Source organism: Giraffa tippelskirchi, chromosome 6 (assembly GCF_054371585.1).
Source record: "Giraffa tippelskirchi isolate mGirTip1 chromosome 6, T2T-mGirTip1v1.2.pri, whole genome shotgun sequence".
Classification (NCBI taxonomy): domain Eukaryota; kingdom Metazoa; phylum Chordata; class Mammalia; order Artiodactyla; family Giraffidae; genus Giraffa; species Giraffa tippelskirchi.
In genome coordinates this window covers 113724936-113747966 of record NC_137280.1, presented here as the reverse complement: position 1 = coordinate 113747966, position 23031 = coordinate 113724936, and the positions used below count along the sequence as shown (strand labels likewise).

The following is a 23031-nucleotide window of genomic DNA, read 5'->3' as shown; positions in this document are numbered from 1 at the left end:
ATATGAAAAATGAAACTTCAGCTCTACAACTATAGAAAATTAATAACTAAAATGAAAACCAGATTGAGAGGAAATATTTATGTCCATAAAATAAAAGGATAATAGCTACAAAACACTACAATCCAGATAAGTCAGCGAAGGATACAGACAGCAAAGGCCACAGAAGGAATAAACATAAACAAATCATTTTCAACAATCAAATTGTATTAATTAAATCAATCTTTCAGTAGCAGTATGCATCTATTTAATTATGTAAAAAACTTTAAAAAAATCAATGCTATCAAAGTTGGTTTGTTATCAAAGGGAGGAAAACATTGGACTCATACACTATTTAGAACTGTGTAAAATCGTACAATCCTTTTGGAAAACCATACAGAAGCAGGCACATGTGAGGCACACGGAAAATTAACCCATTGCCCTGATAATTCCACTATCACCAGTTTATCCTTAGGAAATAATTCCACAGGCATTACTATGAAATTATTAAGGTACCTATCAAGACTTTACTTAAAACTCCAGTATCTACTCCACCAAGTAACTAATTTCAGTGGTATAATTACCGGCACTGTAACACTTCTGCCCCAAAGCTCTACTACATTAAAAAAGCATTTCAAATGTAGCACTTTATTACCTCTCAACCACCGCTCGGCAATTCTTTACAGATCATGGCATGGTGGAAGTGCTTTTTCTTCATATGTTAATTAGAAAAATAGAGTCAATACACTGTCAACTGAACCATCTGCAACATTAAAGAGATGCCTTTGGACATAAAATTTCATTAACAATTAGCACACCATTAATGTCTATTATTTTTACTGGGTATAGACAGAACTTGCACAATGCACACTGCCGACATCATCAGGGATCCCCGACAGCTCCAATTACTGCGTCAAGAGAAATTATAGAGATGACAAGGGGAATATACCCTCATAATTTACAGAGAAAGATTACCTTCAGATTCTTCTTGGTATATGAGGGGATATCATATAACCAGTAATTATTTTTAATTTAATGTGTAAATATAATTGTTCATCCTCCAAAATGGATTTTATCCTTCCAGCAATCGTTAACATAGTATTATGGTATTTCCTGTAAGTTCACTAGACATATGAAAAGAATTTTAGAGGACTTAATAAAGTAATTTTACCTAATAACAGTAACAAACACTAAAATCTGTTCCAATTTATTAAGGGGAAACCACAAGTTTGTATGATTATATAGTTTAATAAGTCATCTAAAAGATGTAATAGTTAAAAATTAGGATTTGTATACAGGCATAATAAAGAATGTAGATCATCTAGAATACAAAAATAACTCTCAAAACTCAACAATTAAAATCAAACAAATTAATTAGAAAATGAACAAAAGACATGAGTATATTTCACCAAAGAGGATATACAAATGGCAAATCAGCACACAAAAAGATGTTCAACACCATTAGCTATCAGGGAAATGCAAATTAAAACCATAATGAGATATTATTACATAACTATCAAAATGATTAAAGTAAGAATAGTGACAACACTCAATGATGGTGAGGATGAACAAAAAGTGGATCACTCATTTGCTACTGGTGAGAATGTAAAACAGTCTAGTCACTCTAGAAATCAGCTTGGCAGTTTCTTATAAAAGGAAACATGCCAGTAACATATGATTCAGCAATTGTACTCTTGGGCATGATTCCCAGAAAAATGAAAACTTATGTTCACACAAAAGCTATATATGAATGGTCACAGCACTTTTACTTCTAATAGCCAAAAGCTAGAATAAACCCAGATATCCTTCAACAGGTGAATGGTTAAACAAACTGGTGGGTGGGTGGGGGTGTGTGTGTGTGTGTGTGTGTGTGAGAGAGATAGAATGCTACTTAGTAACAAAAATAAATAAAATATCGATATACTCACTTGGATGACTCTCCAGGTAATTATAAGTGAAAACACCCAATACAAGGCTCTCTTTCTACACACACACCCCCACACACCCCCACATGATTCCATTTATGGGCACTTTTTAAATGACAAAATTTTAGAAACAAAGGACAGATTAGTAGTTGGCCAAAGGTGGCGGAGGAATTGCCAGGAAGAAGATGGATGTGATACAAAAGGGCCACAGGAGAGCCCCTTGTGGCACTGAAACTGTTAAACATCTTAACTGTGGTAGAGTATACAAATCCATACAGGTGACAAAAATGCAAAGAACTTAACACAGTACACACAAACAAATACAAGTAAAACCAGGGACATCTGGAATACGTCCTTATAGAAATAAATAATTTTCTTTAAAAAAGAATATGAAAAACAAAAACTGGGTCATCTGAGTAGGTTTGGTGGATTATACCAATGTCAATAATCTGGTTGTGGTATTAGATGCTTTCACAAAACATACCACTGCAAAATCAAGCAAAACACACAAGAGATCTCTGTACTATTTCTTACAACTAACTGCATGTAAACTTATACTAATTTCAATAAAAGTTTCAATAATAAAAAAAAAAATCTACCTACATATTCATTTGAATGCATGTCCTTAATATATTAACCAAAGTATTCAATAATATGTATATGAGGCCACTTGTGTGACCAAAAGACTAAAAAAAAAAAAAGGTCTACAAACACAAAGACAATTCTAATAAAATACTAAGAGTGAAAATGAGGAAGCATTGGGAATTCCCTGGCAGTTCAGTGGTTAGGACTCTGCTTTCACGGCAAGGGGCCCAGGTTCAATCCCTGGTTGGGGAAATAAGATCTCCCAAGTCACAGTTTGACCCAAAAAAAAGGAAAAAAGAGGGAGCATATGAAGGTGACAGAAATAAAGATCCTTTTTTATTAGTATTCCATTTTTCACATTTACCATGAATTTATGTTACTTTTCTAACTAAAAAGATTCCTAGCAATTTCTTCATTTGAGATCATTTAAAAAAGTTTCAGAAATGATCATTCAATGAAAATCAAGCCTACCACCAAAAAAGAGGTGGGCTCTCCTACAAACCAGGGGGTGGAAATGAAACATTTATATCCATGACAAAGAACACCCAGCCAAGAGGAACAATGTAATGAATTATACCACTTCACAGCTGGAGTACAGAAAGATGCTGAACTTATGGCCCAAATTAATTAAATTCTCCTGATTACCAATCAAAAAATGAATCCAATTCTCCTGATATTAAATAAAAACTGAAACTGTCAAATAGTCAAATGCCCTTATCTTACCAATTAAGCAAGAAGAGTTTGGATAAACAGAAAAAAGCAAAACTGTAAAGATATGTTTCTCAAAACTCACAATTCTTCCAAATGTGCATTTGGCTCTTGGCATGCAATAACATGCATCACTTACTGAGCACCTACTTCAAAAATAGCACTGTGCTAGCTGCTTCAGATAAATTATCTTGCTCCATCCTCTCAAATGTGCAAGGCTGCACAGTATTTGCCCCATTTAGAAACGAGGAATGGGCTCGAAGAGATTAGGGACATCTGCCGTCTATGGGGTCACACAGAGTTGGACACGACTGAAGCGACTTAGCAGCAGCAGCAAACAGGTAGCATCTCAAGGAATCTGTCCTACGAAACTATTATGACTTAATATCCTTAAGTAAGAGCTTAAACATGAGAATAGAGAGGAAAATGAAAGCTTGAAATATAAGGAGCACAAATTCAAAGCCCTTAGAAACTAAAGGCATGAGAGAATGAAGTCAAAAAAAACTCTGAAGTTTTGAAATTTGGTACACTGACAATAAGAGCTCACCATCTGATCACCTTCCTACCTAAAATTTACTCCCCTTCCCAACTTGTATCTCTGTAATAGTACCCTTCATTCTTCTACTCCATAAGTACACTGAGTGTCTGCTACAAAGAAAGCATCACGCTACACACTGTTAAGATACTGCTGCTGCTAAGTCGTGTCAGTCGTGTCCAACTCTGTGTGACCCCATAGACAGCAGGCAGCCCACCAGGCTTCTCCGTCCCTGGGATTCTCCAGGCAAGAACACTGGAGTGGGTTGCCATTTTCTTCTCCAATGCATGAAAGTGAAAAGTGAAAGTGAAAGTGAAGTCGCTCAGTTGCATCCAACTCTTAGCGACCCCATGGACTGCAGCCTACCAGGCTCCTCTGTCCATGGGATTTTCCAGGCAAGAGTACTGGAGTGGGTCACCAGTGCCTTCCCCATTAAGATACTAAATGCTGAAATTAGACCAGGAAGAGAAAGGCATAAGCCAGGGGACTGTGAAGTAAGGCACAGTTCAGGTTGGCTGAACTCAGGCCAGCCAGGATATCTTGGGTTTAGCGTATGAGATTTGGGAAAGTCAAGTTGAGGTCTTTTCAAAGACACTGAATTTGGGCTTTATTTGTTAGGCACATGGGGAGAAGAGCCAGGCACTTAAGGTGAAGCTTTCATCAGAGACCTGTGTTTTGTTTGTGTGCTTATAGTCGCTCAGTCCTGACACTTTGTGACCCCACGGACTGTAGCTCACCAGGCTCCTCTGTCCATGGGGTTCCAGTCTAGAATACTGGAGTGGATTGCCATGCCCTCCTCCAGGAGAACTTCCCAACCCAGGGATCGAACTCAGGTCTCCCATATTGCAGGCAGATTCTTTACCATCTGAGCTACCAGGGAAGCCCCATCAGAGACCTCACCTCGTATTTCTCATTTTGAAGGTCAAAGGTAATTCTGTCTGTCTCTCCAGAAAGACTGGAAAGGAAAACAATATGAAGACCAGTAATAAAGATAACATAATAGAATGGAAATAGCATAAAAACTCAAGCCTATAACACGGAATACAAGGCCTATATTTATACTTATCTCCTGACAACCCTGCTCCTTGCAGATTCCTATCAAAGAATTTCTTGCCACTTTCATATGCTATTCCTCATTACTTACTGGCATGTCTCTGCTTAAATATATATAACCTATGAAATTCTTCCACATTACTCCAGGCATGACTTCTTCCAAACTCCCACAGTACTGCTCTATAACTTCTACCAGGCCATGTGGTATTCTGTACTGTCATTGTTTACACTAGTCTTCCTTGCATGGTAAAGTTCCTTAAAAGCAGATTGTATCTTTCTTTTTAATACCAGCAGTGCCTGGCATCGAGAAAGCACTCAAGTGCATTTTGATCATGTAAACAAGTGACTCCAAGGTTTCCAACCTTGAAAAGAACTGGAGGATGATGCCATCATTAAGACAGGAGGGGATTTCCCTAGCAGCCCAGTGGCTAAGACTCCCCAATTCCAATGCAAAGAGCCTGGGTTTGATCCCTCGTCAGGGAACTAGATCCCACATGCAGCAAGAGTTTGTATGCTGCAACTAAAAGACCCCACAAGCTGCAATTAAAAGATCATGAATGCTGCAACGAAGATCAAATATGCCTCATGTTACGACTAAGATCTGGCATGGGCAAACAAATAAATAAAAATAAATATTTTTTTAAAAAGACAGAAGGAAAAGCATGTTTGACAAAAAGAGATGGCCAAAAGTAGGTTAAGTATGCTACAGGTAGAAGAGAAACTCAGTTAGAAATTTGTTTCTTGATCTGAGGCTCAGAAGTCAGATCGAGTTTTCACACAGTGGAGAAGTGAATTAATAAAAGCAGATAAGACTGCAGAGAATGACAGAAAAGAGGAAGAAAAGAAAACAAGCAGTCCAAAAAGGAGTAGTGGTCGAAACACTGCACATCTAATAGGATAAGTATGGAGGTGTCATTTGTAACTTTGAAAAGAACAGTTTCAACAGAGTAGAGAAGCCAATCCACAGAGCTTTAAGGAGGGATAAACAAAGTAGACAACTCTCAAGAAATTCCCCAGGAAACAGGAAAGTAATCACAGGGGTTAGAAGATAGAGGAAGATTCTTTAGAATAAAAAGATGTCATTCTGTTTTTAGGCAGAAAAAGTGATGCAGTGAAGGTTGAGAATAAAGATCCCAGCAGAAAGGAGAAAGAGTAATGAAGAGAACCAGGACCTCCAGCAAGGACAGAGTCAGAGAAAGAGCAGAAGCTGAGAAGTGTGGAGACAGGAAAGGAGGAAGCAGAGAATTGCTGAGATGATGAGAAGGGAAGAGAGAACCCCATTTCTGTCTCAGGCACCAACACGACAAGCCCTGGACATAGTCTGTACTTATCTCTTTCATTCCTCAAATCCAGGCTCCAACTTTATTTCCAGTCCAGGCAACCCTAAAAGGGCTGCCAATTTTCTCTCCTCTGAAATAATCTCTCAGATTTACCCCCTTACTACTAATGACTCTGCTCAATTCTAATTTTTAATTACTACTGCAAGACTCCACAACCTAACATTGCCTCTACTCTCTCCCAGCCAAAATTTCTCAAACACCGATTACATCATGTCACTACTCAGCTAAAATTCCTCACTGGATCACAGTTTCTATCACATCAACATCAAATGCCAATCTGAATTTCTAGGCCCAAATTTGCAAGGACGGGCTTCCCTGGTGGCTCATTGGTAAAGAATCTGCCTACAATCCAGGAGATGTGAGTTTGATCCCTGGGTCAGGAAGATCCCCTGGAAGAGGAAATGGCAACCCACTCCAGGATTATTGCCTGAGAAATCCCATGGACAGAGGAGCCTGGCGGGCTACAGTCCATGGAGTCACAGTCAGACATAACTGAGCAACTAAACCATCCACACATTACCTGAGGACATTCATCCTATCCATCCCTGCAAAAATACTATGTTTATTTAATTATTATTATCCAAAGTACCTTTCTAAACCTAACCAAACCCAACCCAATCAATGAATTGAAGTTCCACTCTTCACTGGAGCCTTGATAGCTCTAGGTTTCATTCACCTCTCCACTGACCTCCTTAACCACCTGAACATCCACAGCACAGAATTTAGCACAGAGGGTGGTTTGTATTTTCTGCATCTCTAAGACTGTACAGGGGGATACTGTCACAACATCGAGGTATCTATTTTGAAATGGCTCCCCAAAAAGTCTCTATTTAAACATCTATCCCACGTACAATATAGTGTCTGTCTCTACCTAATGAAGCACAAGCTAGTATTACAGTGCAAATCAATTACAAGGTAAAACTGCAAACAAATCTGGCACAAAGATGCTGTGTTTCTTAAAGTCAATATAATAAAGAACTACTCCAATTACAGGCAAGAAAAAGGTGATCTAGGTCAACCAATAAACAAGTGACAACTGACAAGGAGAACAGGACAAGAGCTTCAAAGAGAGAAATGATGAACATCAAAGGATTAAGAAAAGTTAGTGAAATGACATAGTGGAGGGAGGATAAAACAAGATTGGCAAAATATCAGTAACTCTTAAAGATTGGTGAGGAGTACATGGAAATTCAACCATTTTCTCTTGTTTGGTATACACCTGAAACTGTGCATAGCGGATACTTTTTTAAAAGAGTACCTTAGTTAAGACTAAGTCCTTAAATAATTTATAAAAATTTATCCTTATGATCATGGTAAGAAAATGAAGTAAAACAAAGTATGCCATCTACCTATTATACAATTTTGCTGGACAAAATTTTTAAAAACCTACTTGAGGGCTTCTCTGGTAATCCAGTGGTTAAGAATCTGTCTTGCAATTCAGGGGGACACTGGTTCGATCCCTGGTCCAGGAGGATCCCACATGTCACTGAGCAACTAAGCCCCTGCACCACAACTACTGAGCCAGCACTTTAGAGCCCGAGGTCTGCAACTACTGAAGCCGAGGTGCCTAGAGCCCAAGCTCCACAACAAGAGAAGCCACTGCCATGAGAAGCCTGATCACCACAATGAAGAGTAGCCTATGCTCGCCGTTAACTACAGAACGGCCATGTGCAAGCAATGGAGACTCATCATAGCCAAAAATAAAAATCTATTTGATTCTTGCCTTATTATAAAAAAATAGTTGCCATCAAAATTTTGACAAAGGTTTAAAACTTTTTTAATTCTTAATTTTACATTTCAATATAAAATCTAAATAAACCTTTTCCTCCCTATTTACTTGTGAAGTTTTAGTCCTCAATTTTAATTGTGTTCATTTTTAGTGGTCTTCTTCAGATAGAGAATCACTAATATAACATATACTTTAGACTACTCTGGAGGCTGCCTACATCCTAAGAACTTTGAGGATTCCCAAAATTCATGAATACTGTCACAGCATAAATTAACTCAATTTTACCTCCATAAAATATCTAAATGAGGAAGAATATCAAACAAACAATTGCTGCAATCAGCCTAGTAAGAAAACCAGGAGTTACTTCAGGTGCAGGCCAAGAGTGTCAGGGACCTTCAAAAGTCCCTAAAGAAAACCAAGAGTACTCAAATAATTCTATGGTTTCAATAGTTTTCAGTCTTATCCCCAATAATCTCAAGTACCTTTAAGGCGGACCTAGACTTTCCATGACATTTGTTTTTTACTACAAGGCTACGAAGACCCAGTGAGACAATACAGACCAAAGCACTTAAAACTAAGTTATTGCCTGTTTTAACTTGGAGCTCTGGGAACCAACCTTCCTTGAAGATTTTTTCCAAGCACCTACAATATACAAAGCACTGTACATTATATATGTACATTGGCAGAAATTAGACAGTATCAACCCAATTAAATATAAAAACACCAGGTCAGGATTATTAACTATAGTGACAACCATTTCACATCACTGTATACAGAAAAAGTCACTGAAGAGCATGAAGATAAACTGAAGAGGTTGCTCCTTTATGATGGAAGACAGTCTGCTGATAGCTAGTTGTACAAAAACAACTGGCAATACAATGTTGAATTATGTTGCCATTCTCTAGTTACAGACAGAGGGTTTAAAATCCTAATAAGTACTGGTTACTCTTGCCAGGAGAATCTTATTCTATCACAATATCACGTATAGAAAAAGACAATAGCGTGTGCAAAAGATTTTCTAAAATGTCTAGCCCTAAGCAGGCTCTAATACAGAGTAAGTGCTCTCCATACCCGCTGCATCAACCAGTCACTGTGAATAGTCTGAATATATCAAGTGTGTAGCTATATAGAATTTCTTTTAATTACACCTTTCTCAAGCTTACCGTTCAACTAAATTTGAATTTTGAGACTGACTTCACTTTAAATTCTCAGAAAATATCAAAGGCGAAAATGAAAGCAATCGATTTTGGATGAAGCAATTCAGATGTATCCACAATCTGTAAGAAAGACTTAAAAGAATAAAGATTTGAATTTCCTAGCGTTCAGTGGCTAGGACTTTCACTGCCGTGTCCTGAAACTAAGATTGAACTACTGTTCAGTCCCTGGTCAGGGGAACTAAGATCCAACAAGCCACATGCAGAACGGTCAAAAAAAAGAATAGATACTGGTTTCTTCAAGTCCACAGTCTTTGAGTAATTTTATTTTCTACATGAAAAAAATTTTTCTACACTTACACAAGTTTGTTAAGTCTATTTTAGATGCGTAACGTTTTTTCTAAAGGCTCTAGTATTTCAGAATAATGACATCTCTTTGACAAGAACCACATAGATTTACACTTGCGCTTCTAGAGAAACATGTATTTCCACCTTCCAATCTAAGATTTTATGAAAAGACAAAACTATATACATGTAAAATACATTTCAATGTAACAAGGATTTGTCTGAGCTGCTGATAGGCTGCCAACACAGCCTATCCACCCTAACAAATATCTAGGACAAAACAGACTCAAGATAACTAACGAAACAAATTTTTAAAATCTGCAACTGCCAAACTAAGAAATCAAGGAGTAGTACTAAAGCATATTTAAGATATGAATCAATAGAAACAAAAGCGACACACCCACATTCTCACTCTTAATTTTAAAGAACTGCAGGGCGATACAGTAAAATGAACGTTTAATGCACTCAAAACTTTCAGCACACACCATAAAGTTTTTTCTATCTTAATCTTTACAGAGTGTTTCAGAGGCATCTTGGGGAGGGAATGGGATCCTCTCTGGTGACATAACAGATGACCATGACAATGTGTCTGGGCAGAAACAAAATCAGAATCAAGTATTTTAAGCTGAAAGGAATCTTTTAACAATCAAGCTGATTCAGATTTTAAAAGTGATGAAACAGGGTAAGTGAAGTCAACTGGTCATTTAGCTAACTAGGACAGTCAAAAATTCTGAGTGAAGACCAGATTTTTAAAAAGCAAGTATCATTTACCACAATCTAACAATAGTAGGTAGCACTACCGAGTAACTCAAAGTACACTTTTTCCCATTTCTATACACATACACCCATACCACACACATACATACACTTCAAAATTTAAAAGTAGAAAAGGTTCAAGAGTCTACTCTGATGGTGGCCGTTACCATAGGATGCTGTACAACATGTACCTCAGAAAAAATAGCCTAATTTAAATTTTGACTTATGTCCAAAAAAACCTTTTCATCTTACCTATCCTGAATGTGAACCCAAAATGTACTTCAACCTGCAAGTCATCCCATCAACTAAAAATATAAGCCATGCCTTATACAAAAATAGGACTCCAGGTAATTCACTGATTCCTGTACTCACGACACCAGCAAGTCAAAGCCAAGGCCACTTAAAAAAAAAAAAAAGCTAAACAAATGTATACCTCTATCTCGAAAACTTAATTCTGAACTCAATCAAATGCCCTTAAAAGCTTAACTCTTAGCCAGTCCTCAATGGAGAGTTAACTTGGAAAATCAGAAAAGAATCAAACTCACATAATACAGAAAAAATTTTAGATCAAAGTAAAATTTTCCCAAAGAGCTTATCACTAGCAACAAGCTTTCATCTGTGAACTGATAAACAACCAAAAACCAATTAGTTATAACCGGTTTTTATAGTTTCCCTTTAAGTTGCCTGTATATATACATTAATGTATATATTTAAGTTGTACCAAAAACTGCTTACAAATGGCAATTCCTGTGAAGTAGATGATGATGAAGTTCCAGGTAATTCTAGCATGTTTCCTAATGTACTGGTACTGGAGTCTGGATCATCCTGAAAAGATAAATTTATTGAGTTTAATTGCTCTTCTATAGTAATGTTTGTATCTCCTAGTGAAAGGGGGGCTGGGAGAAGGGCTGCTTTTTCATTGCTGCCGTCCACTTCATTTCTTTGCTTATTTTTCTGTGTTTCAGTTTGAGGAGCTAATGGCAAGAATGGCGATTTGACTGCACCATGTCTACTGTCTGGTGTGCTGTCTTGTTCATTTCCCATGGCCACGTCTACACCATTCTCTGATTTAGGCTCATAATTGCAGGTGGCATTGGTTTGAGTTTCCTCAAAGATCTCCTCTATACTCTCATCCTCTGTGACTGGCTGTTCTGGGTCCATTTCAGAATCTACATCTGCATCGTCCACACAAGTAAAATTCTCAAAGTGCAGAAAGCCATTCTTGACAGTCTTTGTTACTTCTACCTGGAGTTCAGGGGAGTTATTACAAGAGGGTTCCTGTTTCATAGCAAGTGCTGTTGGACCACCAGGATTCAAGGAAGTGCAAACAACTGGCGACTGAGCTCTTGAATCACTTTTTTCAGGGTCTTGAAAGGATTCTGATCCATCAGCAGACCCATTTAAATACTCTACATTGATCATGGAGGCCAAATCCTGTAGTCTCCGCAGTGGAATGTAACAAGATGGAGAATCTTGTCCATAAGCATTTTGGGATGTTCCACTGGCAGTCGGTAACTGCATAGTACACCCATTAAGTGGCTCAGAAAAATTGGATTGACCATTACCGAAAGGGCTGTCCTTGTCTTCAGGGGCATCTAAATTCACTGGATTGGAAAAGGGCAGCAGACAATTTCTTCTAGGTAGTTCACAGGTCTGATCCATCCTGGGCCAGCATCAACCTGGAATCCAAAAAACACGGCAATTAATCTGAGTTAATGGGCCATTTGACTCTTATCTTCAAAATGGCAGCCACTTCTCAAGGCCTAGTGGCCTCGATGCTTTTCTGCTGCACTTCCATGGGTGGAAAAAGTTCCCCAGCTGACGATGGAAAAACGGCCTCGGTGAGCCTCCGCGAACTCCATCTTCCCGGAGACGGGTAGATCTTGCCACATGGAAACAGCCCGTCCCTTTTTCCTGCAGACTGGTGGACAGTTGGGCTGATCTAAAATTAAAATCCCGTTGGCAGTAGAAATTTCCAAATCTCAAACAGGATTGTCTTTCCCCTCCCCCGCTAGGAGTCCAGCGGCCGGATCTCCCAAAAGCAGGGGGCTGTAGGGTTCGAGGGGGGCTCCGGGACGCTGCACAAAAAGGTTACCCCCCCATCCTTCCTGGCTCGCTCGGGCGCAGCGGTCACAATAGCGCTGCACCCTGCGCCCCAACTGGCGCCCGAGCTTTTGCAGTGGCCGTGCTCAGGCCGCGAGCAAGTCGGCGAAGCGGGTGCACCCCGAAGCTCTCCTTTCTGATTGCAGGCCTGCTTGGTCCACAGCTGCAGGCACAGAGGCCGGAACGCGGCAGGGGGAGAAACGGAGGCAGTCGGTGAAGCCGAGTCAGGGCAGCAGCAGCAGCTGCTACAGCTTGACAAACATGGCTGCTGCCGACGCCGCCGCCGCCTGCCCGGGCCGCGTCCCTTCCCGCAGCGCCGGTAGCACCTCCTGGCCGAGCCGATCGCACTCATCAATATTCAGCACCAAGCAAAGTTTGCTGCAGGAGGGCAGCCGGCCCAGTGCCCCCCAGCCGGCTACCTGAAGGGAGGCGGAGGCCGAGGTGCGCGCGGGAGGCCGGCGGGGCACGGGCCGCGCTGGGAGGAAGTTCGCGGAGGCCCGGCCGGCTAGGCCTGAGCCCGGCTGGTAGTGATGGAGGGGGAGGGGGCCTGCGGCTGCAACGCCGCGGGCCACCAACCCTGCGCCGCGCCCGGCCCTCCCCCGCGCCCCTCACCTCACGGCCACCACCATCTTCCCCGCCCGGCCGCCTCCCCCATCCGGTCGCGCCAGCCCGCCGCCCACCCCAGCGCACTAGTTACCGTGCCCCGCGCCCCCTCCCGGGCCGGCTGGGGGGAGGGGGTGACCCTCATTACACTGGGGCGCGAGCGGAGCGGTGGGGAGAGCGTGGAGCCGCTCGCCGCACCCCCCTCCCCCCGCGTCTCTCTTCAGGAGAGAAGGTAGCAAGCGCGACCTGCCCCGGCCTATTCCGCCGCCGCCTCCTCCTCCTCACACCCCCACCGCGCGCGCCCCCGCGGTGGCGCGTGCGACCGAGCGCCTCGCGCCGGCCCGCGTGCGGCTGGGGCCCCGAGTGCGCGCGCACCCCTTCCCCCAAGGCGCGCGCTCCTTTGCCTCACTCTTCGGGGTTCAGGGCGGGTGAACTCGGGCTCGCGAGCGCGCCACCCAATCAGCGGAGCCGCCGCTGCCGCCCCCTCCCCTCCCCCTGCGCGCCCGCTCGCGGCCCGGGCCTACGGGCCGGCCCGACTGCCCGGGCGGGGCCTGAGGCGGGCTCCCCAGGGGCCTCGCGCGCCTCCCCGGAGTGTCGGGGCCTGCGGGCGTCGTGGGTGGCACTCCGATCCCCTCACCTACCTCGGGGAGCTGCGCCGGCCCCGGGCTGCACACGTTTCCAGCACCCTACCGGTCTGGAGCCCCAGCCCCAGCGGCACCTGGCTGGGCTGAGGCCTGTCCGACCGCCCCGCCAGCCCCGCTCGGGCCCGCGTCAGTCCCGGCCTCCATCTTAGGTTACAGCCCGGGTTCCCCATCCACTGGGCACCTGCCTTCAGCTCGCTCGGCTCGGGCTCGAGACCAAGGCAACCCCCCTCCTACCGCGGGGCTCACCTGGGGGCTTGGGCTGGGGTCTTCGAGGCCTCAAACCCTGAGCAGGCGCGGCCGCAGGTGAACCCCCTGCCGGGCCGCACCCCAAGCCCACATCACCACCACCACAGACCAAGCAGAGCAGGAAACAAAATGGAGGCAGCAGCTCGGGTCTGCCTCCCCGAGCCAAGCCTGTGCAGCCCCAGGGCTCCCTCCTGCCGCAGGCCCGACGCCCGCGAGGCAGGGGGCTGGCTCGTCCCGGGCACCAAAGGCAGCCGCCCTAGAGCAGCGCAGACAGGCCGGGGACTCAGCCCTGCGGTCCCCACAGCCCCTCACCCACCATCCCTTCCCTTCCCCCTCCCTCCATTCCTCTTCCTCCCCCTGCCCGGCCGTGCGGGGTGAGCGGCTCCCAGGAGCCGGGTCGGGTCGGGTTACCCGCCCGGGCACTGCCCGCCCAGCCTTGGCCTCCGTGGGGGGATGAGGCCAGGCGACCCCCGCGCTGAGCCCACCCCCCGTACCCGAGCCGGGCAGCAATCTGACAGCGCGCCCGCACCTCGGCCTGCCGCGGTGCGGCTCCCGCCCAGTGAGGCCGAGTCCCCAGCCTGGGCACCGCCGGGACGAAGCTCCCTCGTCACCCCCGGGCCCAGGGGTCCTCGCAGCCCCGGGCGGGGCGAGGGGAGCGCTGGGGGAGGGGTCCACTAATCCCTGCACCGCCTCCCGCGCCTAGTCCGGGTCTAGGCCTGGCACTGGGACTCGGGCCGGGGGCGCGGGCGGGCGTCAGTAGGTGTGTGCGCGCGGGGCAGTGGACGCGGGCTGGGGGCCCGGAGGGGCCGAGCCTCGCACCGCGGACGCTGCAGTTCTCTGCACCCAGGCAGATGGCCCTCTCGTGCCACCTCCGCCCCGCGCAGGCCGCCTGCTCCGCAGCCCTGCTCCCCGGGGAGCGCGCGCCTCGCCCCTGCGGGCCGGGCATCGGGACCCCGGCGGAACAGCGCTAGGAGGGCGGACCGCCGGGCTGTCCCCGCCAAGACTGCTCGCCTAATTCCTGGTCTGGGGCGCTCTGCCCTCGGGCTCCTGGCACCTCGAGGCCTGCACCCAGTACCCGGGGCCCCGCAGCACTGACCTATCACCAAAGACACCGCGAGGGCAGGTGGGGAAACCCAAATAAGGACCCCGCGACGCCGACCTCCCCCAGGTCCTTTGCCTAACCCGATCCAACTCTGACCCCCCTCCCCCTCCAGGCGTGCTCCGCAACAGAAAGCTCACCTGGATACCTATTTGGTCCCTAGAATGCTAAGTTCATCCTCGATGTTCAGAGAAAATCACAAACGACCGCCATAAAAATTCCGCCTCCTCCAGAAAGCCTTCTGTGATTAGAGTTAACTCCATCTCAAAGCTGAGGGCGCCGCCCTCGAGAGCCACGTGACTACCAGTCCTCCTAGGGCTTAGTAAATGTGCATAATTATTGCCTCAGTGGAGTATTTACCCGCCATCCTTCTATCTGTTAACAGCGAGCCCACCTGGGAGAAAAGCACTTTTGGCGTTCTCTTGCGCGGTATTGGCTTTCGCTTGCGGCTCCCCAAATTCCGTTCTTCAGCCTTGCCCAGCCTTCACCCCGAAACTGGCTCCAGTAGACTTGGAGCTCAGGATGCCCGTAGCTTCCTTCCCTCCAAGACCCACAGACCAGCCAAGGAGATAGACAACAGGTCCTTACCACACCTGAGTGCTGGAACCAGTGTGATGAGGGAAGCACTGTGACCTCAGGCGGCCTCCTTCTATTGAAGAGAATGAGGTATCCTGAATGTTCCCAAGTGCATAGTCAGGTTGGCAGTGTAGTCGAAGAAGAGCTGAGTCTACACTCCAGGGTCCCGCCCTACAAGGACCCGCCCTTTGTTCTGCTAAGGAGTGACTCCTGCTAATCCTTTCTGGTCAATTCAATGGGGGAGCTCTGACTGGCTCTTCTTCCTTCGTGCATGCTAAGTTGTTTTAGTCCTGTCCGATTTTATGCCACGGTATGGATTGTAACCTGCCCAGCTCCTGTGTCCATGGGATTCTCCAGGCAAGAATACTGGAGTGGGTTGCCCTCCTCCAGGGGATCTTCCCAACCCAAGGATCGAACCAGCATCTCATGTCTCCTGCTTTTGCAGGCGGGTTCTTTACCACTAGCGCCACCTGGGACTCCTTTTGAACTAGTCATTCCTGACTGACAGTTACCTCCTATCAACTGCCCCAGTTCAGATTACTTGCAACCCTTTACTCTCCCATGACCATCCTGAGGGCCTGTGAGGTGCCACTCAATGGCCTTGAGCCACTCGGTTAAAAAGCCACAAGCCTCAGTTTCCTCACCTGTGGTTTCCAATGCACAGGGTGGCTCTGGGGCTCTTGCAAGGCAAAGGTGTTTGGAACCTATACAGACTACATACTTGATAAATGCTGAGATATGTTTCACTGCTTCTTTCAGCAACCATTTTTTTGTATTCCAGGCAGTTTTGCTAGATGCTGGGGAAACAAAGGATGAGATCCCTACCTTAGGAAGCCCCCAGCCTTAGGAAAAAACACTTAAATAAAGGTGCGAAGGTGTGAAGAGGGACAAGGACAATGGTTCCTCCAGAACTGACCTCTACACATCACTGACCTATACGAACCTCTCTCTCCAACTTCACAGGCCCCACGGAATAGGTCTAGTGCTTACGTGCTCAGTTATGCCCAACTCTTTGCAACCCCATGCACTGTAGCCCGCTATGCTCCTCTGTCCATAGGTTATTTTCTGGGCAAGAATACTGGAGTGGGTTGCCAGTTCCTCCTCCAGGGGATCTTCTCAACCCAGGGTTTGAACCCAAGTCCCCTGTGCGTCTCCTGCATTGGAAGGTGGATTCTTTCCCACTGCCCCACACAGAATAGGCATAGGAGCTAAAAGAGGACAGGCAGCTGGGGATGAACAGCTTACTGGTGATGGTCTTAGGGAAAAGACTGGAATCCCAGAGAAAACCTCCTGGACTTTCTTCCTAGAATGACTCAAAGGTCCCTTCCTTGAAGAAAGGATAGGGCTGTGGCCTGCCCTCCTTGTCTTAGCACAAGGAACTTTTCTGGGCCTGTGCCTCCCATCCTTAAGACAGAGATTAGAATCAGTAAATACTTGCTGCGTCTATGCAGTATACTAGATACGGTGCTGGGCACTTGACATACATGAGTTCCTTTAAACCTTTAGCAGCCCTGTGCAGAAATGAGGCCCGAAAGATTAAGCCCTTCTGCAAGGTCTCAGAGTCTTGTCATTTCACGTCTTCTGCTCCTGGCAAACACACCTTCTGGTACAGAAGGTGAGAAGGCCCAGTACAGTGCCTTGCACACAAGGACTCTGGAATTTGAGTGGTGGGCAGAGTGAGATTACCTTAGCCTCAGTTTCCTCATGTGTAAATTACCGATACTGGTAACCTGCTGAAAGAGATACCTGTAGAGACATTCTGCCAGTGTACTCCTTTTTTCTTAGAACTGCCCTCCCCTTTCATTCATGAATTCAGCAGATAGAGCTTCCCACGTGGTGCAGTGGTAAAGAATCTGCCTGCCAATGCAGGAGACACAGGTTTGATCCCTGGGTCAGGAAGACCCCCTGGAGTAGAAAATAGCAACCCACTCCAGTATTCTTGTCTGGAAAATTCCCCTCAGAGGAGCCTGGCAGGCTATAGTCCATGGGGTTGTAAACTATGTAATTAGGAAGGGAAAAAAAAGGGTATGCATTGATTCAGCAGATACTTACTGTGTTCCCCCTCAGAGTCTTGTGGGAAAAGCAGAGAAGTAGTAACAAGGTAGAGAGCTGAACACTGAGAGAGAAGCCAGAGGTGCTGGGGGAGCTGAGGAGGGCTCAGAGATAGTCAGAGAAGGCCTTCCATGGAAGTAACATTCAGAGGGAACTCAGAAGGATATACAGAAATAGGTTGGAAAGGAGGGGATAAGTTAGAGATTGCAGCAGAAACCGGGCTTTGGAGGGACTGACCACAGTTCAGCGTGGTTCGAGGCTAGTGCAAGGTGGGAGAAGTAGAGGTGATGAGTGCAGTTAAGAGGCCTCAGAGGAAGATGAGGAAAGCCACAGGTATCTGACAATTCAGGACTTTCTTTTTTAAGCTAAAGAATTCAGCTTTTAACTGGAAAGGCAGTAGGGAGCCATGGAAGGTTAAGAAGCAGATTAAGAATCTCATCTGTGCAGCTGAAAGCTCACTCTGCCAGCAGTGCCCAGAAGAGATGGATACCTCCTCTAGAAACAAGAGGGCTTTGCTTTGGGGAATGCTAGAACTGTTTTGTTACAGTAACAGTTGTGGCTTCTCTTCTTCTGTGCTGGCTACTCTGCAAGACACTTCTCATCTACTCCTGAGATGGGCACACTTGTTATCTCCATCTTCCAGGGAGGAAGTGAGGAAGTGTGACTTATTCAGAGCTGAACTCCCACCCCAACTCCCAGTTCAAGCTCTTCATCCACGCTGGACAAGAGCAGCATATGCATTCTGATGAAATAGCCAGGTTTTGTGGGGAGGTTTGGAGGCCTGTGGTGATTAGTCCCAAACACTTCTGGTGAATAAGACAACCACTCCTTGTGATGGGTCTAAGACTTTCTGTCCCACCGAGTGGTTTCTCCAGAACTGGATCAGGGTTCCACTTAAGACTGAGGAAGGTTTGACATTTGGAGCCATACAGCCCTCCAGCAATTTCCTTCCTGCCCAAAATACCAGGTTTCTGTCAGCTAACCTGACCCTGTAGCCCTAGCCCCAAGGATTCAAGTTTTCACCTTCAAGTATTCTCTTTTTTAACTGTTCTCTTTGGAAAGCCTTGAGTGTAGTGGCCTCTAATCCCTGCCCTCCTGCCCTCATCAATGTCCCGGCTGCCCAGTGTATCACTGTGCCAGGACAGGCCACATCCCATCCATCCTGTGCTCAGGCCCACCCCTCTGCCTTTTCCCCTGTCATGCAAACCCCTACTCATGCTTCAGAGCCCAGTTTAGAAGATTTCTCCTCCTAGAAGTCTTCCCTGTTTCCTCCCTGGCAGACAGTCATTTTTTTTTCCTGAATGAGCCCTTGCTGTAACTACTGGCTTTACATATCTAGTCCAAGCCAGTTGGTGAGCCCCTTATGATCACCGGTGACCAAGTCCAGGACTGTGAAGATCAGAGTAAGTGCTGGGGAAACATTTCCTAATGCTCACCTCTTTTCTAAGTCTGTGTCTTCAAATGACAGAAGAATTATGGCACGTGGCTCAGACAGTAAAGAATCGGCCTGCAATGTGGGAGACCTGGGTTTGATCCCTGGGTTGGGAAGATCCCTGGAGGAAGGTATGGCAACCCACTCCAGTATTCTTGCCTGGAGAACCCCATAGAAAGAGGAGCCTGGCAGGCCACAGTCCAGGGGGACACAACTGAGCGACTTTCACTTTCACATGGACCACCTGGTCATGTCAAACCATCCCTCAAAGGATTCAGGGATGTTTGGGGAACACTCAGGCCTCTGTGCCAGATGACACTTTCAGAAAGTATGAGAGCCTATAGTATCTGGAGTCAGATAGATGTGGGTTCAAACTGCAGCGGGGCCACTTAACAGCAAGTCTTTTCCCTTTCCTGAGCCTCACAAATGAGGTCATTGGGCAGACTGAATATGTCAATGTAGGCAGGACATGGTAGGAGGGCTCGCACAGAGCAGCTGCCCATGAGACACCTGCTTCAGATGCGACCAGGCTCCCCAACCCAACAGGTCAGTCTTCCCTCCATTCTAAACCTGTCCTCTGACCACTTGATTTTTCAGATGCACCCTTAGCTTCCAGACAAGCACTCCTGAAGGTACTAATTCCCAGGGGAGAAAGGGGGGATGTGGAACAATGTTGGGCTCTGGGAGGGGAGGGGGATGAAGTCAGAGGAAGGAGGAGATCTGCAGCTGGTGGCCAGGAGAGTGCTGTACCTTCTGCCTGCCTAAGGGTCACCATTTTACACCCACCCACCCATCATCTCCCTGCAAAAAGAGGATATTGTCCTATTTTACATATGAAAACAGAGGCTGAGAAAGAAGCAGTGTCTTGTTCTGGCAAGTGGTCTAAGGCTCAGAGTTTACACCCAGTAGTCACTAAATGGCTCACCAGTAAAGAATTCTCCTGCAATGCAGGAGCTGCAGGAGACACAGTTTTGATCCCTGGTTCAGGAAGATCCCCTGGAGAAGGAAAGGGCAACCCACTCCAGTGGTCTTGCCTGGAAAAAATTCCTTGACATAGGAGCCCAGTGGGATAAGACAGTCCATGGGATCACAAAGAGTCGGACACGACTGAGCAACTAACACTCACTCATACTATATATGTGCTTTAAATACATCATAAAGCCCTGGGGCTGTAGATTCAGCTCTATCAATTTATAGAAAATGTCTCTCGTGTGTCTAAAATGGCAAAATTGGGTCCCATCATCAAATGCCTCAGCCAACTGAGACTGACTTTTTAATATAAGAATATGGAGTGCTCTATGAATTTGCGTATCATCCTTCCACAAAGGCCATGCTAATCTTCTCCGTAGCATTCCAATTTTAGTATACGTGCTGCTGAAGCAAGCACTCACACTGATTTTCGATCAGAAAAGATTTGACTCCGTTCTCAATTAAAACCAGCATGTTATAATATGCATCCCCATGACAACTATGCCTTTGCTGGGTTCTAATTCTAGGACTGACAGACAAGGCTAAAGCCCTGACCTGAGTTTACTGGATGAAGTAAGTCCTTAGGAAGCTCTGAGGGCTCTCCAGCACCCTCTCTTTGGAGTGCTTGGCCCACAGAGATTCATCTGGGTGGGATATGGCTTGTCTCTCCTGAGTGGGAAGCCATCTGAAGGAACTGAAGAGAGGTGTTTTCTTAGGCAAATCAAGGGGTTCAAATGGAAGTTAAAGGTCTGGGAAATTGTACCCTTAACTCCAACTAAGCTCAGAAAAATCTGGAAAATCTTCACATGCCCCAGGTGACAACCTTAGGCAAAAACCATGATTGGAAAAACAACCATGCTCCAAATAATCGTGAAAATCTTCACAGCCCTCAGGTAAAGACCTTAGGCTAAAACCATGGAAAACAGTGGCCATGTAGAACAGGAGGCTGTTGGAGAGGGGCTAGGAGGGCAGACTTTTTCTAAAGGCAGAAGGGACTCAGTCTTGTGTAAACTATTCCACCTCAGGGTCTGTGTTCCTGTGTCTGGAAGATTCCATTCCCACCTCTGCCAGGACTCTTTCTATCTGAGTTCAAGAGTCTCTCTTCAGACAAGAAGAGAGTTGGCTCCTCCCTCAACTTGAGGACTTCCAATTGATACCAGGTCACTTTGTTACATCTTCCTGTTGAGGTAAATTACAGCAATTACCATTCCCTGAAATTATCTGATTTTCCCCTACCTATTTCTTTATTTTCTTTTTATTGAGATATAATTCACATACCATAAAATTTGCCCTTCTAAAATGTACAATCCAGGAATTCCCTAGTTGTCCAATGGTTAGGCCTCTGGTCTTCCGCTGTAGGGGGCCTAGGTTCAATCCCTGGTCAGGGAACTAATATCCTGCAAGCCATGTGGTGCAGCCAAAATATAGAAAAGTATATAAAATAATACATAAGTAAATAAATAAGTAAAATGTGCAATCCAGTGATCTCTTTTTTTTTAATTAATTTTAAAAAATCGTTTTTGCCTGCACCTTGAAGTTTGTGGGATCTTCGTTCCTGGACCAGGAATCAAACTGAGTCCCCTGCAGTGGAAGCACAGAGTCCTAACCACTGGACTGTCAGGGAATTCCCCAGTGGTTTCTAATACACTCATAAAGTTGTGCAGCCATCACCACTATCTAATCCCAGAGCATTTTCATCACTTAAAGAGAAACTTTGTACTCATTAGCAGTCAGTCACACCCCATTCCCTCCCTTCCCCTAGGCCCTAACAGCCACTCATCTACTCTCTATCTCTGTGGATTTGCCTATTTTGGACATTCCAGCAAATATGGAAAACTCAGCAGTGGCCACAGGACTAGAAAAGATCAGTTTTCATTCCAATCCCAAAGAAAGGCAATGCCAAAGAATGCTCAAACTACCACACAGTTGCACTCATCTCACACGCTAGTAAAGTAATGCTCAAAATTCTCCAAGCCAGGCTTCAGCAATACATGAACCGTGAACTTCCAGATGTTCAAGCTGGTTTTAGAAAAGGCAGAGGAACCAGAGATCAAATTGCCAACATCCGATGGATCATCGAAAAAGCAAGAGAGTACCAGAAAAACATCTATTTCTGCTTCATTGACTATGCCAAAGCCTTTGACTGTGTGGATCACAATAAACTGTGGAAAATTCTGAAAGAGATGGGAATACCAGACCATCTGACCTGCCTCTTGAGAAACCTGTATACAGGTCAGGAAGCAACAGTTAGAACTGGACATGGAACAACAGACTGGTTCCAAATAGGAAAAGGAGTCCGTCAAGGCTGTATATTGTCACCCTGCTTATTTAACTTATATGCAGAGTACATCATGAGAAACGCTGGGCTGGAGGAAGCACAAGCTGGAATCAAGATTGCCAAGAGAAATATCAATAACCTCAGATGTGCAGATGACACCACCTTTATGGCAGAAAGTGAAGAAGAACCAAAGTGCCTCTTGATGAAAGTGAAAGAGGAGAGTGAAAAAGTTGACTTAAAGCTCAACATTCAGAAAACTAAGATCATGGCATCCGGTCCCATCACTTCATGGCAATTAGATGGGGAAACAATGGAAACAGTGGCTGACTTTATTTTTCTGGGCTCCAGAATCACTGCAGATGGTGACTGCAGTCATGAAATTAAAAGACGCTTACTCCTTGGAAGGAAAGTTAATGACCAACCTAGATAGCATATTAAAAAGCAGAGACATTACTTTGCCAACAAAGGTCTGTCTAGTCAAGGCTATGGTTTTTCCAATGGTCATGTATGGATGTGAGAGTGGGGCTATAAAGAAAGCTGAGCACCGAAGAATTGATGCTTTTTTGGTGTTGGAGAAGACTCTTGAGAGTCCCTTGGATTGCAAGGAGATCCAACCAGTCCATCCTAAAGGAGATCAGTCCTGGGTGTTCATTGGAAGGACTAATGTTGAAGCTGAAACTCCAATACTTTGGCCACCTGATGCGAAGAGCTGACTCATTGGAAAAGACCCTGATGCTGGAAAAGATTGAGGGCAGGAGGAGAAGGGGTCGACAGAGGATGAACTGGTTAGATGGCATCACCAACTCAATGGACACGGGTTTGGGTGGACTCCGGGAGTTAGTGTTGGACAGGGAGGCCTGGCATGCTGTGGTTCACGGGGTCGCAAAGAGTCAGACAGGACTGGGCGACTGAACTGATATAAA

At 45.7% G+C, this 23031-nt stretch overlaps 1 protein-coding gene and 1 non-coding gene across 12 annotated transcripts in view; both read right to left on the bottom strand.

Moving 5' to 3' along the window:
* NSD1 (nuclear receptor binding SET domain protein 1) overlaps positions 1 to 13822 on the bottom strand; it is a 139862-nt gene extending 126040 nt beyond the window's left edge. For 4 of the 11 annotated variants that reach the window (XR_014057081.1, XR_014057080.1, XM_081501918.1 and 1 more), the window contains exons 1-2: positions 12907 to 13112; positions 10842 to 11785 (exon numbers count right to left, since the gene is read on the bottom strand). Coding sequence is in view for 9 of the 11 variants with exons in the window: in XM_081501918.1 (XP_081358044.1) it covers positions 10842 to 11768 (927 nt within the window). In the remaining 2 variants the exon portion in view is untranslated. Of the gene's footprint in view, positions 1 to 10841; positions 11786 to 12628; positions 13113 to 13221; positions 13265 to 13702 lie in introns of those variants that run through there. The other 7 variants (XM_081501919.1, XM_081501914.1, XM_081501916.1 and 4 more) reach the window with 6 other exon arrangements.
* Positions 13823 to 20141: 6319 nt separating this feature from the next.
* LOC145511779 (U6 spliceosomal RNA) lies at positions 20142 to 20248 on the bottom strand. Its single transcript, XR_014058160.1, has one exon. It is a non-coding gene; the product is annotated as a U6 spliceosomal RNA (small nuclear RNA).
* Between the last annotated feature and the right edge of the window lie 2783 nt (positions 20249 to 23031).